At 41.2% G+C, this 19500-nt stretch overlaps 1 protein-coding gene across 1 annotated transcript in view; it reads right to left on the reverse strand.

Annotated features, from left to right (window-relative positions):
* The window catches only part of SGK1 (serum/glucocorticoid regulated kinase 1), a 70724-nt gene that overhangs the window by 15834 nt on the left and 35390 nt on the right, over positions 1-19500 (reverse strand). The window contains exon 3 of the mRNA XM_064708102.1: positions 9025-9100. Within this exon, the coding sequence (XP_064564172.1) occupies positions 9025-9100 (76 nt within the window). The remainder of the gene's footprint in view (positions 1-9024; positions 9101-19500) is intronic.

The raw sequence follows: 19500 nt of genomic DNA on the forward strand, positions 1-19500 counted from the left end.
GAGTGGTTTAAATCACAACTATTGTACTTGGGATCAAAGTCAAATGCTGTCTTCTCCCAGGTTTGATGAGGTTTGAAAGTAGCACTCTGTTTTTTACCTGATCCACAGTTTTGAGTTCCTTAGTGCTTAGTGGCAGACACGGGCCACAGAAAGGAAAGACATTTCTCAGAAAGGAAGAAAAAGTGTTAGTGCTGGTGTTGGAGATATGAAAGTATGAAAGACTCAGTGATCTGCATATGCCAGGTTCAGCTGACTAGTAACTCTATATCTGCCTAATCCTATTTTAATTTCACTAGATCTGTTTCAAAATGGATAGTACAGAGTAGTAAAGTATGCTCAGCTTTGTCTGGAGATAGCATTGTGAAGTCCTTTTTACAGACCACAGTTTTCTCATATTTAGTATTATGTGCATATACATGTATATAGGTATGATTGTGCATTTAATTTAATACATATTTATTCTAGATTGTTTAACTCTGTTGAGCAGCATACACAGAACTTTCAACTCTTTTATGTAGTCTCAGGTCACACTGATGAAAGGTCTGTAAGTACTGAAACCCCAGAGCATTCGCCTTGATTATTTCAAGTATGTTTGTCTTTACATGCTGCAACCACAACTAGTGAACTTCCAAGCCACTTTGGCTGTGTGAGTTGAATCATAGAATAATATAAAATGACTCCTATTCAAGCATTTGTGCTCACTGAAAGATATTTGCATGTACAGTAATGACTAATGAACTAGTGAACATATTTGTTAAAAACAGCTTAAGAAGAAGATGTGTTTTGTTCTCAGAGTGGAGGAAAGTCTATTATAAGGTTAGAAACTGAGAACCAACATTATTTCATTAATGTAATGAGTGTTTTCTCTTTATATGCATTTTTATTCTCAGATGTGGTGGTTTTAAATATTGAAGAATATTATTAGACTGATACATCAGGTCCCACTTTGTTGTATAAGCCTATTTGTGGCTGCCAGGAAAGGGCATAAACTTCTCAGGGCATTTCTCAGTATCTTGTGCCTTTAACAGTGTCTCTCAAGTCCTAATCCCTGTTAATTTAGGGATTATTTATTTTTTTGCAAAACTATCAATGAATCACCTTGTGCAGCACAGCTATAAGATTCAAATTCACAAAAAAGATATAATGAAGCTAAGCCTTGGGCGTCCACTAACTTGCCTTTATTTTGAGAATATTATTTCATTTATTTCCATGTTTCTTTTGCTTTACTGATTACTTAGAAAAAAAAATGCAGCTATTGTTTTAGGTCACCAACTGATGTTCTAGCACTGTCAAAGACTGTGAAACATCTCTGAATGGTATCTAACATGAACCATTAGTGGAGATGAGGTACTGGACCGTGAGAACCTTTGCTTGGAGCAAAGAGGCAATTAAAATGCTCTTTAAGCAATTTAAAAATGCTAAACTGATTAAAAACTATTTTATCAATATATTACAGCTATCAACTTGTAAAAAGTCCTGTTTTGTGAGACACCGTCCTTTTCACAGGAGATCGTGAAATATATTTCAAAATCCCATTTTACTCTGAATTGGCTCCACAGGAAGAAATGCAGGCTTCCAGGCTATATGCCATCATCCAGAGCATGGCTCAGCATCGTGTCACTGCTGTGGGCCCAGCTTACAAGAAATGTGGAACTGCTGAGATGCTGAATTCTTTTCACAATATGAAATGTTTAGACTGCTAAGAAAGGAAAAAAAAAAAAAAAAAAGGAACTTATGTGGGAGTGTGTGGGGAACTCCATATAGAAAGAGGAAGTATCGTGTGACTGATCAGGAAATGGGTACAAAGCATGTGTTTTGGTAGTATTTTCACTTGTTTTGGGGGCATTTCCATAGAGAACTGGAATCTGGCCGTGTGTTTAGGTATTACTTCACTCTGGAGTGAAAGGCAGGCACTAATTGGGAGCGAAACACACCAGCTGTCAGCCTTTGCACATAGCAACACGGCACAACAGCTGAAGGCAGGTCACACAAACACAACATCCCACGGAAATAGCAGTGTTGGAGAGCCATTCTGGGCTGCAAGAATCAATAAACAATGCTCTGGCTTCTATAAAAAGAGAAAGCTATTTCCAGGCTGCATTTTCTGAGAGGAATTGATTCTCTCTTACCTCCAAAAACTTTGGGCTACATCTGTGCTACAAAAACTCTGGGGAAATATGCACAGCAACAAGGTGCAAACATGATGAAGGCCCTTTCTGATCCTGCATGCCAAAGCATTTATTTACCATACACAGCTTTGACAGGATAGAAATTTAGTCCTCATCATCTTTCTGTAAACATTATCTAGTCTGGAGTACACTGACAGCCCTTGTGATGTCAGGGCTGTTCACTCCTTTGGTTTTGTCATGTGATTGGTTTTTCCAGAACCCAGGAAAAAGTCCAAAAATGTGACGGTTCTTCTTGTGTAAAGTGAAGTTCTGCTTATTCATTTTCTCTTGAGCAAGTTGATGTTAGTCAGATGTTTGCAGAGTTGTGGGAAGGGTAGTGTACTGCCCTCAATGCAATGAAGTAATTTGTAGAGGAAGTCCTTGTATGGACAATTTGTTCATTGTTTTGGAAGACTTCAAATAGCATTTCCAGGAGGGCCAATTCAAATCCCAGATTGATTCCCCTTATTAAGTCATTCCTCAGTCAGCTGGCAGGCAAGTTTGGGTATGCTGGTACAAGTGAGCAGCACAGAAAGCTAAGACAAAATCCCTAACAGAGGATATTTTGGACCTTTCGCTCCAAAACAGGAATGTAATTCTCCTGCAGACTTATAAAGGGACTGAAATAAATGAAAGATGTATTTCAAGGGCTGTCATCATGAAGGTCCTGAGCAGCATGCTCAATGATATAGAGCAAGACAATTATTTGGAGGACTGTTTTTGCCATTGGCTTTTCCCTCTCTGGAGAATGAAACTTCTTAGCTTAAATGATTTCAAACTTGACCTATCCCCATTTGCTAAGTAGATCATATTAATGTACATTTGTCTGGATCACAGTGTAACAAAAGTGTTACGGTGTAATTTCCTATACTGCTCCCTTGGTCTTCTTTTTCAGCTTTGTTTTTGTCCTCTGTCTTCTTTCCAGTATTTCCACTACTCCCTGGAGTGACATTTTTGGCTTAATCTGTTTCTTCATTTCACATTCTTGTCTCTCTCAGGCCTTTCTTTCTTCCTGGCTGCTTCAAGTTGAAGCCAGCTCTCTGAAAGCAGCATCATCAGCTACAGTCACCTTCAGTGTTACATCATGAGACAAAGTCAGCTTCAAAATCATTTGAGATCATTTCTCATGTTATTATTTCATAGGGTGAAGTCAAGTAGGATTTGGAAACCGGGACAATTTTGGCCACCCACCTCATGAAAGATGTTAAGAAACTGGAGGGAGCCAGAGTGAAAGGCTGTCAAGGCTCTAGTGCACAGGAGCACTGAGGAGAGGCTGAAGAGCTGAGCTTGATGCATCTGATGAAGAGGAGCATCTGAGCATGCATCTGAGCATGCATCTGAGCATCTGATGAAGAGGAGGTCAAAGGCAGTTGAGCAGCAGCCTATGATTTCATGATCAAGAGCTACAATGACATCAGAACCAAACTCTTCCCAGTGATGACAGAAGGTGCAAGAGGGGGCAATGGCAGCAAGATGAGTGTTCAGCTTGGCCATTAGGAGACAAAATGCCCACCTGGAGCATAGAGTAGCCTGGATACAGGTTGCTTTGAGGGCTGGAGGAAACCCTATCCCTGGAGGTTTCCAAGCCTTGACCAGACTAAATCCACATTGACCTGCTCCAGCACTGATCATAGTCTGGCCTTGGAGTGGGATGGGTGATCCACAGGGGCCCTCTAAAAAACACTATGACACCAAAGCCATGTATTTGTTCCGTCAAAACACTTAATGTAGAGTTCTTCATGTTGTCCCTCATTTAGCCAATCCCTCCTGAATGGGAAGAGGAAGAATACATTTTTCTTTTTTTGAGTGAAGGATCATATAAACCAAGTAGAACAGCTAAGGTAATTCTGGTAATAAGGAGAATACCTCTAACTCTTGCTTTAAATGAAATACATCTCATGCAGATAGCGTGCCTTCAATTTTTACTCCCCTTCAAATCTACATTTGTGCAAGTGCTGGAAGATGTGCAGGCAGAGCACGATGCTGAGGGCCCAGGACATGTGCAGAACCTGTACTTTCTGTTGTTAAAACTGTGTTGGGATTCTGATACATCTGTTATGTACTAACAGACCTAGGAGGAAAAAATTTGTGTGCATGAAGAAATATCTCTGTTTCCCCAGCCAGGCTGGTCTTGAGCTTAAGGGCATCCATAGAGCCCAGGCCATGGCAGGTCACTCTGTGTTAGAATGTATACTCTCAGTTCTACAAACCAGTGCAGACACTGGTTTTTATTTGTAGACAAGCAGCCTTCTTAGTTTTAGTGGGATGATTCACATCCACATAGTGATATATAGGTGTGCTTCTAGAATGAACCTTCTTTATTTGTTGTTTCAATATTTGTGTCTTTTCTCTGAGTGATTCTAATGAAATCTTTGTTCAATTATTTTTTCCCCTGGGGCTGTCTACAGGCATCCAAATGTTTTTTTTATAGAGAGGTGTTTCTTTTAAAGTTTCTAATTCCTTAGTATGAATAAATTCACTTATTTTTACTGGGGTGCTATAAATACTTTGTTTAGGAAAGATTGTAAGCCTCAGTTTTGCATTTTCTTTTAACAGATTTGCAATCTTATTTTTTGTCCAGCCATATTAAAAGCAACAGCAATTTTCCATCTGTTTTAATTTGCAGTAAATGAGTTTATGCTGCTGTGCTTTACACAGATGAGAGCTTGTCTTCTTCAGTAATTATTTCAAGACAATGCTGTTGAAATTATGTGAGAGACTAAATGAAAATGATAGCATATCTCAGGTAAACTAAGCAATTTTGCTAGACCATATTAAATTCTGATTACAATAAAAGGCTTTTAATTCGTTTCCCTCACCACTGAACAGATTTACAAATCACCTTCTGAGAAGTACAGTGACAAAACATATAAAAGAATCTGCTTGAGACTACAGAGGGTATCAAAGAGCACTGTGATTGTTAAAACAATTTATAATGTGACTGAGATCACACCCCTTGGTCCACAAATTCCTGAGAAGTGGGAAGATTTCTGAGGTTTTCCAACAGTCTTCGACATCAGTCATCACCACAGTTTTCATGGGAAAGTTTAAAAGATAGTTTCTTCTCCGCATGAACAGAAGTCTCTCATGTCCTGAGCAGGAACCCAAGAAGCAGAAGGTGTCCTAGAAGAGGCTTTCGACCCTTTCCTGAGGCAATCTGGGAACAGCCTGCTCTGTCCTAGGGCCTTGGAAGGGAATCAGGGGCTGGTGCTTAGCAAGCCTTAGTTAGCCCTTCTCTCTTCTGAAACACATTTATCTCAGGGTGTTTGCATTGGTGTGAAGAGGAAGAAAAGTCCCCTCAGTCAGGCTGTTCTGTTGCTTGATCTCTTTGTGCTGTGTGCTGCTAAGGGCTGATGAATTCCAGCGCGCTGCTGCACTGTATTCTGCCTTGGTTAGGGACAAACCTGTCCTGGACAAACCTCACTCACCCTTTGAGAAGTCCAGCCACACTGATTTCTCTTGCAAAATGTATTGCAGAAAAATATAAAACAGAGAAACTTTGGGCTACCACTACTGAAGAAAAAAATTGTATTTTTTCCCTGTAAGGAAGCAACATAAGCACATACCCACTGACAAGGTCACTTCTACAAGCAACATAAGAAAATACAGAAAATTATAGCATCTTTTCCTGTGGGATCTTCATTCAATATGACCTTTTTAATTAGCTTATTTCAATGTCTGTAAAATTCAAAGCAATAGTTCTCCTTGGGCAGGAGCCAATCACTAGAAATGAACAACCAGGATACCCCTGACACTCGGCTTCTGTTCTGTGCCACATTTTCCTAGAGCTTTACCCTATTAATCATGCAACAACCCATGCATTTGTGTGATTTATTGTTTAGCTGTATTCATAACGCACAAAAACCTTGTACATGATGACCCCTGTACTGCTTTTCAAACGTTTTTTACTCTCCTATAAGCCCTGAAGGTCTTGCCAAAATGTAGATTCCTGCTGGAATCTTCATGTTCCATAACAGGACATCAAACATAATAAAGACAGTTTGCATACTGTCTGGAAGGGATACTGTGAAGGAAATGTTAGGGCAAGAGAAAAGGTCAGATCTGGATATGGTATCTCCTCATCACCCTGCTATTTTCTCCAGTGATGTCTTTTTCATCCTCTTGCCTTCCCTTGCCTTCATCCCTCACAACTGCAGCAATGTAGCAGATCCTCTGGAAACTTCACCTAATGCCACACTCTGGAAGTAATCATCCAGGGCTCTGGTTTGGCCAATTTGGGGCTGACCTCCTTTACTATATGGTCTGGTAAGTCAGGTATCAGATTTATAAATCAACAAGAAAAGATACCAATTAAAAACAAATAAATTGTTAAACCCCACAAATACTTAGTTCTATGTTATATCTGCATGGGTTGTCCAATGAAATGGACATGGAGGATTCCCCACTACTGAGTATTTCCAGGAATAAGTTAAACCCAGCTTGTCCAGCCTTCCTTCATACTCAAGAGAGGGAACAGGACACAGATGGGCACTGATTCTCGTCCTCAGCCAGCTCTTCTGTAAGTCAGAAGAGCGTTGTCTGTTCTTCGTCACAAGAAACAGTGACAACTGTGACAGCACCACCCCCTTTGCAGGGGTCTGAACTCAGGGGAAATCATGGTTTTGGTTTTTATTTGAGAAAAACTATTCAGAGCTACAAGTGCTGGAAGCACAGTTTTTCACAAAAAAATTTAGAATGCGAAGTCATCACAGATCTTCCATATTGCAGCAACTGAGTCTCCATGGAGCTCTGTTTCCTGCCTGACACCAGTGGCTGAAGCATCAGCTCAAGGTTGTCCTGCAGGTAAATCTGGAAGGACTTCCCATGTCTTCAATCCAGACTGTTACATTTCTTTTTTAGTGCAAGTTCAGTATGACACATAGAGAGCCAGGTATATTAACTGCAATTAGGTTTTATTAGACCTTTGATCTGCTACCATGTTGTAGTGTATAAATTAATGCATTAAAAGAAAAATCAAATGTAAAATAATTCTCTAAGTTGCAAAGCTGAATTTCAAGCTGTGCCTTTAGAGCACTTTCATCACATTTTTAATTGAGCTAGCTTTTGTGTCAAGAAATAGGGCTTTATTGGAAAAGATGAGGGAAAAGTAGAAAAAAGGCTGATGTTTCATTAAACTGAGAAATGCCATGGGCATGAAATTCTAATCTTTACAATTGGCAGTTGTCCTGGCAGAAGAGCCCTTAAACTTCAACTACTCTGGAACGAGGTCCCAGAGCCCTGAGCACTTTTTCTGCTTTAACTGAAATTAGCCTGGATACCCAATTAACATGGGTAAAAGAGCAGTCAGCATCCCCCATCTCATCACCACTGCCAAGAAGTGGTGCCTAAATACTGTATTTTTAACTGGGTCATTCCCCAGATGTGGTTTCACGTGTAGGCAGCTGTGGACTTAACTGAGAAGACAACAACATGGTAGAGAAGAGAGAGCAGGGGCGAGAAAAAGGACATTAAGAGCTCTCCTATTGCACATGTAGCTCAAAGTGGGGTAATCACTGGTTTAGTGCACTTCAGGCAAAAGAAAACACCACTCAAATTAGTTAAATCAGCTTCCCTGTGTGGACTCCTATATTTTTGGGGAAAAAAATATTATAGCTATAGCTACCACTGCTTAGGAATCAGTGTAATTTGCAACATTCACACACTACTGTGAGATCTCATGACTGACTGAGTGTGTTTAGCTAATTATATTTATTTCTAAATGTGTTTCATAAAAGTTTATCATCTAGATCAGGATTTAATGTGTACGCATAGAAGCCAAGACTGGTTATAGGTCAGGGGAATTAACCAAGAGCATTAAGTATTCAGAATCAAAGCAAGGAAGTGAAAGATTTCCTCCTAATGGGGACAGAGGCTTCTGGGATTTTTCCCAGGGGAACAGTTGCAAAAATGGCAAAGGAAGCAGGAAGAAAATCCCTAAAAATCCAAGGGAAATCTGCCTCAGGATCAGACATCTACTGTCATGTTAGGAGCAGTTTATGTTTGCTGGGGCATTTGCCCTGTGTAGTCGCAGCATTTTTAGGGGTAATTTTTTTCTTGGCTTAAATGCAGTTCTGACATAATCTAGCCATAGCACCAACAATCCAAGTTAATCTGGTATACTTTCCATTTGTAAATAATATCTAAGATTATGATTAAGCAAAGGGAAAGACAAACAAAGTACACTAAAAAAATTCCTCATCCCTCCAAAAAAGCAGAACTCCAAGACATTAAGGCGATAGAGTAATAAGAATGCATGTGAGCTCAACATAATTTATTCTATCTATGCCAAAACTACTGAGGCTTCTCTTTGTGCACAGCTCAGTTCTCCTGCATACAGTCCAGGGGTCATTGGGTGGCCACTTTTGCCCTCAGATGCATTCACAGGACTCTTGCTGCAGCTAACAAGAGCTCTGCTCACACCACGGCTCAATGCTGAAACGTGTCTGACAGCTCATTAAACAGATCTGCTGGAATCCTGTTGTTTCTCCTCACTGTGTCATGGCATAGCTCCTCTGGAGCCTGCGTGCTGCACATTGTGTGCTGTGCCCATGCCCACAAGTGAGGCAGTTGTTGTTTTTGCCCAGCAAACGCTCAGTGGGTGAGAGCCTGTGTCTCATTTTGACATGAAAAACATCCTTCAGTCAGGCTTGGCCTGGAGACAAAGCACTGCAGCCCAGAGCGAAGGCACATCAGACACAGAGCACCCTGCCCACTCAGCCCCGCCGCCCGCCCTGCAGCTCACCACCCGTACCTGTGTCCTCACCACCCATACCTGTGTCCTCACCACCCGTACCTGTGTCCTCACCACACATACCTGTGTCCTCACCACCCATACCTGTGTCCTCACCACACATACCTGTGTCCTCACCACCCCAGAGGCTCCTGGGCTCCACCTTGGGCAGCGAATCTCCTTTGCTCTGGGGCTCCTTCATCTGAAAAACACAGAGGGAATACATCAGGTCATGAGAGCTTTCTTTTGAGGTGGGTTTTGCTTTACAACACTTAAGACCAAAATTGTTTTCCATCTAAAGTGCATTTTCCAAGCCCCTCTCCAGCTGTTTCTATAATCAGGGGTAAAGTTATGAAGTGTGAGGTACTGTGATCTTTCAGAAAAGAAAAGGGCCCTGTGAGTCACTGTATTTTGAATTGCATTTTTCCATTCAAAGTGTGTGTGTTGATTTTACACTGTGGACCAGATGGTCCAGCCCCATTCTCCTGCCTCGGCCCTGCAGAGGTAAAGGGAAAGGAAATGGTGGGCAGGGCCCCAGAGGGTCTGTCTCCTGGCATGGAACTGTTTGCACAGAGCTACTTTGCCCACTTTCTTTCACAGCAGGGACAACCTTAACAGGGGAGGAATTTGGTGTAGGGGATGCACAGATGCAATCCCTTCACATATCCTTGGGATATCACCAGTGTGGGATCTGCAGACACCTGTTCCCCTTCCTGATTAACACTTCATCCTCATCCCTGCTATTGCAATGCCTCTAACTGCTTGCCCTCTAGACCTCTCTTACTCGCACATGAGATTTCAGTCACAGCTGTGGAAAAATTCTGAGAACCAGGAGTGTGACCATCCTCTGCCACCACTTTGATAAAAACTCTGACCTCAGTGGTGCTGTTTCTGGGTGATAACCAGAGTGTGAGTGTGAAGCCAGTCAACAGGATTACACCATTGCTAAGCCTATCTGCCCCAAAGTACTTCCCAGGCTCTCCATCCTACTGAAACACTGCATCCAGCATTAGAATGGGAAGCAGCAGTCAAACAGCAAATAAGGTGCTGCAGAAGAACAAGTTAAAGAATTCCCACTGGAATTTTGGCTTTTGGTAAAGAGCTCTGGCGTCCAAAGACAGAAGTTTTCCTGCTAGCATCAAACCTAAATACTTCTTCATACAAATGCACTTTTCTCCAAGTCTGCAGTCCTGACAGATTGAGTAGTTTGTTAGCGTGGGTCTGGAGCTCTGGTGGGTATGGAGAGTTTTTAGTGGTGCTGTTTATGTTGTTAGTTTTAGAAATACTTTCATCCAAAAGAGTCCCAACTCAAATGGCACTTCACTCCCATTACACACACTCTAAACAGGTGTGAAGCTGTCTGGAGGATGCACAGGATTGCAAAACATTGAAAAGGTGACTTGCTCTTCTGATTGCATATTTCTCATTATCTTTATTCATATAAACACATGACAAATAGTATGGAAGAAATAGACATCCAGGACAGCCACTGTTCTGGCTACTGTAGAACTCCTTGATTAAAGAGCCAGAGGGACTGTGGGAAAGAAGGAATGAGAAAGTAGGTGCAAGATGAAGAGAGAGAAGGAGAGAAAGTTTGTTGCATTCCAGGCAGAACTGTGATAATTCCCAGAAAAACAAGCTCAGAAAACACAGAGAAGAGCATTTAAGGAAAAGCAAATTCTAGATTTGGATCTACCCTTACAGAAAAGTACATCTTTTTGTATGTACAAACCAGTACATAAGGGCAGAGCCACTATGTCAAAGACAGAAGTGTTGAGTCCACAATGTCCATGAGCAATACTATTCAGACTTTGGATGCTGAAAGCTGCAAATTCTGAACTCAGTTACTTAATGGAGTCTGGTAAAAGAGGAAACACTTGGCTACTCTGCCATGAAACAAGAGGCATCACTATCAAATTTTGCAAAAGTAAAAGTCTGTAAAGTTGTATAGATGGGCACATGGAAAGACTCCCATGCAAGCAAACTCATGCTAAACTGATACTAAAGAGGAGAAGGGGAACAGTGCACTTAAAGCAATGACCCCCTGGAGCATCACCAGGTCTCTCTCTCACCTTATGCAACACAATGTCCTGCATGTCCAAGCAAAGGCAGTTGGGGCTTTTATCAAGGGACCTGAATCACCAGTGTATCCATCAACCAGGAGCAGCCCTGGGTGGGAGTGAAGTCTGTTCCTGCTGACAGAGGGAGGGTTCACAGCAGACACTGACACTGCAGCAGCATCACCCTTGTGTGGTCGTCATGGGCCAATGCCAGGAAGTCACAGAGCTGACAACAACCTGACTGCACTCCAGAGCACACCAGTCTGCAGGGCCAGAGCCAGAAACATTTCTGTGTTCCACGGCAGGGATGGAAGGTCATTACATCTTGTGAAACACAGAGAGCAACAGGTACAGAAGTGACATGAATGGGTAGGAAACCTAGTTTGAAATAGCTAGTGGAACTCCTTTAGCACTAAGTGTGCCCACTTTACTTGGGTATGATATTGCTAACAAATGCATCCATTTCAATAATTTTGTTAATTTACTTTTCTTCTCTTTTAATTTCCTCAGAATTATCTGTATGTACAGTGACACTTTAATCACACCTTCTATTTTTATGTCTATGCTTCCATTTCAGTTGAGGTTCTTAAAACCTGTGGCTGCCTTGAGAAGAGCCCCTTTGTTATGGTATGCAGAATGTTTCTTTTGTATGCTTTCCTGGATTATGTTCACATACTCCCAATTCAGTAGTTCAGTTCTATAAAACAATATCCATACAATGCAGTGTGTAAACCAGCAAGTTTTTTCCTACCACAAAGCACAACTTCTCCCTTCCCTCATTTCTTGTACTCCAACAATGGGACCCTGAAAGACCAACAGCCCAGGTGAGAGGGATTCCTCCCACTAAGCCTTGTCCTAGGAATCAGCTGTGGAAAACTACATCCTTTGGTTTGCAAGAGCTCTTTCTCGGAAGCAGAGTTTAACAGCACCAGACTATGTTTTGAGTTTCCCCCAATCTCACTGTCATTGGAAGAAGATAAAGGGAAGTAGAAGTCAGAAGTTCATATGTCAGTGCAAGCAACACTTAACTTGAAGTACTGATTTTGGCTAATGTTCAGTGCTTTATATATTTTTGGCAAATATGTAAAAAAATTGCATGATCCAGCTTTTTCTTGTTTTAGAAAGTAAAGGATGTCAGTCTTTATAAGTGCTTAATAAAATAGCAACTGCATCACTTCTTTCTCTGAACCTTTTGACCTAGGCACACAGTTCTTTTCAGCTGTGATGCTTCCTGGTGTGTCCTCAGCCTGGAGACCCCTAAAATAAAGACTGGGAAAGAGAGAGTAGGCAGACTGGCTACCCATTCTTCATGTAGGAAAAGGAATGGGAAAGGCTGTTGAAATTCAAATACTTCATGAAATACTCTGAAAAAGCTCATCTTTTTCATGGCAGCCAGTATGGGAAAGATTAAAGGCATCCAGACATTCATACAAGCATCACTGTGGGTAGGCGCAGTTGGGTTGTTCAGTGTGGAGAAGAGAAAGCCCTGAGCAAACCTTGTATCAGCTTTCAGTACATAAAGGAGCCTAGCAGGAAGGCTGGAGAGGGACTTTTTGCAAGGGTGTGTAGTAACAAGACAAGAGGGAATGGCTTTATACTGAAAGAGGATAGGTTCAATTGGTTATTATCAAGAAATTCTTTACTGTGGGGGTATTGTGACATGGGAACAAGTTGTTGGAGATATTGTGGGTTTCTCATCCCTGGAAGAGTTCAAGGCCGGGTTGGCTGGGGCTCCAAGCAACCTGGTCTAGTGTAAATTGTCCCTGCCCATCCCAGGGGAATTGGAACTAAATGATCTTTTAAGGTCCATTCAAGCCCAAACCATCCTATGATTCTGTGATTGTGGGAGCCCCAAAGGAGCTGAGACCTGGGGAAATTGCTTCCTCCTTTGCTGTGATGTGGAGTCCACGTTTCTTCACTGCACACAGCGAGGTGCCAGGGGTGGAGAGCCCCAAAAAAGGAAGAAAGAAGACAGTTTAAAGAAGACAAGTTACTCTTTGAATAACAATGTTAGCACGGCAGGTAGCACTTCTGGTCTAAAAGTGACCTGTGAGTCTACCGCATGTGCTTGTAGAAAGATTGTTGCTGTTTAGCTTTCACCCAGTCCTCACCTGCTCTGCTGAACCAAGAGCCAGAGAAATATGGTTTGCAAAGGCAATTTAAACTCTGAAACCTAATTTACACATCAACATTGTTAATTATTTCATTGCTGAACATCTTAACAGCAAGAGCTCATTATCCGCTTCATATTCTGTTCACTTGAAAGGACATCAATACCAACAGTGGAAGCAGAATATATTATCTAGGCTAAATACCACAAACACTTTGTATTAGAAAGAGAAGATGTTGCTTATTGATACAAAATGATACTTATTTATTAAACTGTCTGCTTTCATTGCTGTTTGCTGGAGTCCTGTAGAGGATCTACCTTATTCAGCAAGACACAGCCTCAGGATCCAGCATATTTTTGCCACTCGGCTGACAATGAATATCCTGGTTTTGCTTGAGGTTCCCAATTACACAAATAAGTCACTGAATTCATTATGACAGTTAATGTGTTTGGATTTACATCTTTATTCCTGTAGACAATCTCTTCCAATGAGGACAACATCAGAATGTAATAGGGCCAAGCGTGCATTAGCTCTGTGGATTGTGTTTGTGAAATGCTCACCTAAACTTAAAAGAGTCATAAAGTCGGTGGCTAAAACTTCTGCAGTCAGTCATAACAGCCAGCTGTCCATTGAAATTAATGGCAGTCATCCACACTTCTCTTGGCATGGCTGCTTCAGTGCTGCTGAAGTCTCAGGGGTGTTGTCTGAGTAAAAGTCCAAAACATCTGGCAAGGCCACCACCCCTGGGCCTAGTGCCTAGGAAGGGCTGTCACCACTGCTGGGGGCCACAGTCATCTGCAGCTTCTGAAATGAGAACAGACCAGATGTCCCCATGCTGGTGTGCAAAGCAAGAACCCCCGGTGAGTCTGGAATCTGAAGTTGCCTGGGCCAGAACATGGCTACAGGTGCTGCTTCTTACTGGCAAGTTGTCCTAGACTGCCTAAAGAATATTCAGATGTTTGCATAGCTGCTTGAAAAAATGCGAGAAGTCTAAGTTCTTCCCCGCGGTGGAAAAAGCAGTGAGGCAGTGAGTAAGATTTCCATAAACCAGCCATGACTTGGACTGGGTTTGATGGTGCTGCATCACAGGCCCATAGTCAAGTGAGCTGCAAAGTTGAGAGAAAGGCAGTTCATGTGCTGCAATGCTGTTTCTCCAAGCTCTGTGCTTCTCCACACAGTGATGCATCCTTGCACAGCATCTCTGCAAAGGGTGCCAGTCCTGGGAACAGCAAGCTGAAGGTGCCCTTAGCTGCCAGCACGGCTCCCTGGGCTATTGCTGCCATAAACACACAGCACAGAGCAGCAAAGGCAGGAAGAAGGGGAAGAAAGTTTTCTAGTTGTGCAAAATACTTTTTCTCTGAGGGGAAAGAAAGTTTTCTAGTTGTGAAAAATACTTTTCTTTTTTTTTTTTTTTGTGGGACAGCTACATTATAGATACCCCAGTGGGATCTGAAGGATGGTCTTCCATGAAGAATCACCAAGACTGAAAACAATAATGTTCATCTGTGTTACTGATTTATTCAAATAAATTCCTATCATATCTTTACTGTGTAGCAAAAAAGCATTGTGCATGGCTTTAGTTATTGGGAAAAGCATCCTCATTTCATTAAAGCAATATTTTATTCAGACTCCAACTTTTATTTTCAATAAATATCATGCTTTTGCCTTGACAGTTGGCAAATTGTGAGAAACCTTATTATTTGTGGCAATGTTTTGTTCAATTAAGATTATCAAGGAAGGGAGAAAATTATATTATTGGTGGACTAAAAACTCAAAGCAGAGTACAAACATCTAATGGCATTAGTAGATACATAAGATATTGTAAAACTTTCAGCTAATCTGTACAAGCTCAAGCTATTTGGAGTAGCTCACATCTAACCTGCAAAAACATAACCACATAGCCCTCTTCCAGATGTTTCTTGACCATTGCCAGGGGAGAGAAGATGCATTTTTCTGCAGAAGGGCAGACTGGGCTAACTGAATTTGGCACTGGGTTAACTGTGTTTTTGAACCAAGGACCTTATCCCAGCCTAAAGCCAAGCTCAGGGTCATAACTGAACATTCTGTGAATCAGAGCTTTTGTGATTCATTGCCTTCAACAGTGCAACCCAGAGCTGAATTTGATGATGTTGGGAGCCAGATCAGTGTGAATGGGACTGGTTGATGTAACAGGAGGAAGGACTGTGTTGTGGTTCACAGGACAGGGCCCCGGGAACAATGAAACTGCAAACCTGCAGTGCAGTGCAAATGCTGCATCAGACAGCAATTCATTATGAATGTACAGCATGCTGTAGCTATATCACCTGTTCAGACAGTGAAAGAATCCTTCCTCTTGAGAAAACAAAGTCAAGGGACAAGCAGCAGTGAAAATCAGCACTTTTCTTACCTATACTTACATGAAATTCATCAGTACTTTTTCTACAGTAGAACTACACTAGTCCAAATAATGCATATAAATGTTATTTAGACTGATCATTATAAAACAACTAACATCTTTATTTATGTCAGATGGTGGAAATAAAAGCATTGAATAGAACATTTTTTAGAAGCTACATTTTTCTTTCTTAGTTTAAAAATTCGTAAAAGTCAAGATATGAGGTCCATGCTTTCTAGCCTCAGATTTTTAAAGTTTGACTTTGGGTTCAGATTTGTATCTGTGTTTTGTTCCATGGGACTGAATAGGAATCTTGAGACCAGACAATGCTTAATGGAGTGGAAATTCAGGTACCTAACTGTAGAGTCAGAAGTAGATGGTACAATGATCTTGTCCAATATTTTGCATAATGTGGCTACAGAATCTTGTCAAAGGTTTATTGCTACCTCACCCCCCTCACCTTTGGCATTTTATGCCTGGTTTGAACTTCAGGATTTCCAGTGATGTAAAATCCACCTTTTTCTATATATGAGTTATTTGTTCAACCTTTTTTTCACTTTTTTCTTATTGATTGCTTTTGCTTGATCTTCCAGTCACAGGGTGCTTTTATATCTTTTCTTTGAAGAGCTTTGTGTTACAAGTGGCTGCTCCATCAGGGAGATATTTGTAGACCACGGTCAAGTTGCCTCTCAAATTAGTTTTTGATGAAGTCATCGTGGCCCTCTCATCCAGGGTTAAACAATCTTTTGTTTGACACAAGGGAGAAACACACAGAACATTACAGTTCCTACAAAGTAGCAAACAGAGCTATAAATTTGAGCCCTTCCAGTTGACTCACAATAATATGTACCTATATGCTAAATCAAGTTCAGAAAGGAAACCTCCCATTTAATTAACATTGTCTGTATTTTCCAAAATAAGAGAAGGAGTAATAGAAACAGAGATCATGTCTAGACTATCCAAAACTGGGACTTATTGCCATATTTCTCTTTTTACGTAGACTTAAGGAGGTCAAACTAAAGACTACAATTTAACTATCACAAAGAAACTAATGCTTTGTATGCTATAATAAAAATTATAAAATGTGTCTGAAATAATTTGGCGCATGGAATTTAACTGTTAAGTAAACCGTGGCATGAAAATGTATCTGTATGTGGAGCTGACACAGCACTCACAATGAACAAGGTATGTTGAGTGGGCAGAGCTCCCACATGTTCACAGGGTCCCTCAGAGCTGTGGATGCCTTCCAAGGCTATACTTCCTTGTTTCCCAGGAATCAGACTGAAAGTGTCATAAGACTGTATTTTCTGGTCCTTGCCATCTCTAACCAGAGCAGTCATTCACTTGCACATTATCCCACTCTCATTTACAAACAGTTAATGCAGGAAAGTGAATGTTAACTGAATTCACTGAAGGTTTGGTTAAAGATTTGGGCAAATGTTGGAGTCAGTTCCCACTTTGCCTAAAGTAGTTCTCTGCCATGGGTTGTAAACCCTCAGAAATAATCAATGAACCTTGCATGCTCCCAGCTTGCTTTCAATTGCTTCTGGCCTGAGCAGGGAGCATTTTTCCATGGATGAGCAAGTGAGATGTCTCAGCAGCAATCACATCTGCCCACAGTGATAATTGTTCTCTGGCTGTTCAGCCACATAGCATCTACTGCCAGGGAGAAGATATGACTGGATTTCGCTTCAGATACTAATTGTGTTTTTTGTGTAGGCAGTTTGCAGACCTTCTAGACTATATTCTCACTCTGTCCTAGGCACTAGTATAGAAAACTAGTTGCAGTATTGTTTTGTTCTGTATTTTTCTGTATGTGAGAAGAAATAAAACCAGTGACCACTCATGCAGTGATGTATGCCTTCCATGAGGCAGGGAAAATTGATCATATGTGGCATCTTGAAATACTGAGCCTGAGGATTAATTGGATAATTATCTCAATTTTACAGATGAAAAATCTAAATAACAAAGAGTTTGAAGATTTGTTCAAACTCAAATCTCAGTTCAAAGAATCTGGAATAGGCTTTATTTTCCAATCCTCCAATTCATTTTCATGATGAAGTGATATCCTCTAATATATTCTTACATAAGTATGACAATCAGTTTACACATACAGTGGTGTTTATACCAACAGAGAAGCCCTTTTTTTCCTGTGTATTTTCTTGATGTTCATCAAGCACTTGGGGACCCTTTTTCCAAGGCTTGTAGCTCTGCTATGTACTCAGATACAAAGGGACTGAAACTCAGTTAAGTGAGACAGTGGATCTGAAATCCTGCCAATAGGATTATCAAGACCTCAAAACTTCATGTATATAGGATTTGCTCAGAAACAGGGGTGAATTACTCAGGAAAAGGGCTAAATTTGTTCCTGGATAATTAGTTTTGTTGTAGCACAGCTCCAGGTCTTTGCAGCTTGGTGAGAGGAGGTAAAGGATAATGGCCCTGGTGTGTGCAGGGTCCACACTGAGTCAGCTGAGATTTATAGCCATTGAGAAAATCAGAACCAATTTACCTGAGGGATTCTGTAAGACCTATAAATCTTCCTGGTATTCACCAGGTTTCTTTTTCCACCCCGAATGCCACCATAGCCTAATCACTTTTATGTCCCCTAGCCCTGTGCAGTGTCTGTGCTGGCAGTGGTGGGGAGCTCCCTACAGTCATCCCTGTCCCCGTGTACAAGGATGCTGGCTGGCACATCCTTTAATCTTGTCTGGAACATAAACTTCTTCATACAGGGCAGATATGCTTGACTGAAGAACAGAAGGTGAGGCTGCAGGAGGAGCTGAAATGTACCTGCACCCACCAGCAGCAAGTGCATGGTGCACTCACCATCTGCCCTGCTGCATTCCCATTGCCTGGGATGTACATGACCCGAGGAAGCCAAATGTCACTTGCTCGAGGGACAGCTTCAATATCCTACTGACTGGGAACTGTTGATATTTTCATAATACTGCAGTTCAGTCCTGTGACACCAAGGTCAAGAACATATTATTACCAGAAAAGATTGTCTACTGTACTTGGGTTTGGCCCTTTCTTTTTAAAGTGCCTGATCATTCTCCCTTTCTTATTCTCTGCTAAGGAATCATTTGACCTGAAAATGGAAAGGAAATGAGGCTGGTTAGAAGCAAAATGGTTTTGGAGAGTCATTGTCTACCTGTGCTATACTTGAAATCATATTTCCATTAATTTCTGACAACTCAGTGACACAGTGAATAAATAGTCTTGTTCTCTGTTTAAAACAATGAAAAAATTCACTCTGTCTTCAGGAGTGAAAACTCTGTTACAAATACGTGCAGAGAAATAAAGTAAATTAGCAAAAACTGTACCTTTTTACTTATGTTCATTTATAGTTGCAATGGTTGTTGCATAAATGCTCAGAGGAAGAAATGAAGCAAAGCTGTACAGGAGATGTAAATGGATGTCTAAATAGTGCCACTCTTGTATGCTGTGTGAGTGCAAAGCTTGAAATGGAATCATATGCAACTATGACAAGCCCATGTTATTCTACACCCATATTTTGCAAGAGGTGGTGGAGGTGGAGTGATGCTGGCCTGATAATGAGGGCAGTGATTGTTATGTTATTCACCATTTCAGGTAGAGACACTGAAATTACTTAAATGAATAGGCTACTGCTATGTGAAGGGTATGATTAGCTCTTATCAGTGGGTTTCTTCTGGCTCTCCTGACAGGAGACAAAAGTGGCTGAATAACTCATGCAGCTCATTAGGTAAAATGAAACTCTAAAACTTCATTCTACCCAAAAAATAAAATGAGGGACTTAAGCCATAAAGTTCTGTATGAACATCATTCTTATCTGGATGGATGTTTTTTGCACTGGTCAGCCATGCAGCAATATCCAGTTTGGCTGAAACTTGGTTTCAATCAGATTTAAACCAAATTTTGCAATCCATAATGCAGGTTCTAAGGAAGGAATTAATAGGGCCTGCATGGTCCTTGCAGTCTGGCTTTGCAATTGCAAACAGTGTTAGTTCTGAACATTTGACAGCTTGATATTTGATGCTGTCATGGTTAACAAGACTTGAAGTTGAACAAAAGG

The sequence above is a fragment of the Zonotrichia leucophrys genome, chromosome 3 (assembly GCF_028769735.1).
Source record: "Zonotrichia leucophrys gambelii isolate GWCS_2022_RI chromosome 3, RI_Zleu_2.0, whole genome shotgun sequence".
NCBI classification, from domain to species: domain Eukaryota; kingdom Metazoa; phylum Chordata; class Aves; order Passeriformes; family Passerellidae; genus Zonotrichia; species Zonotrichia leucophrys.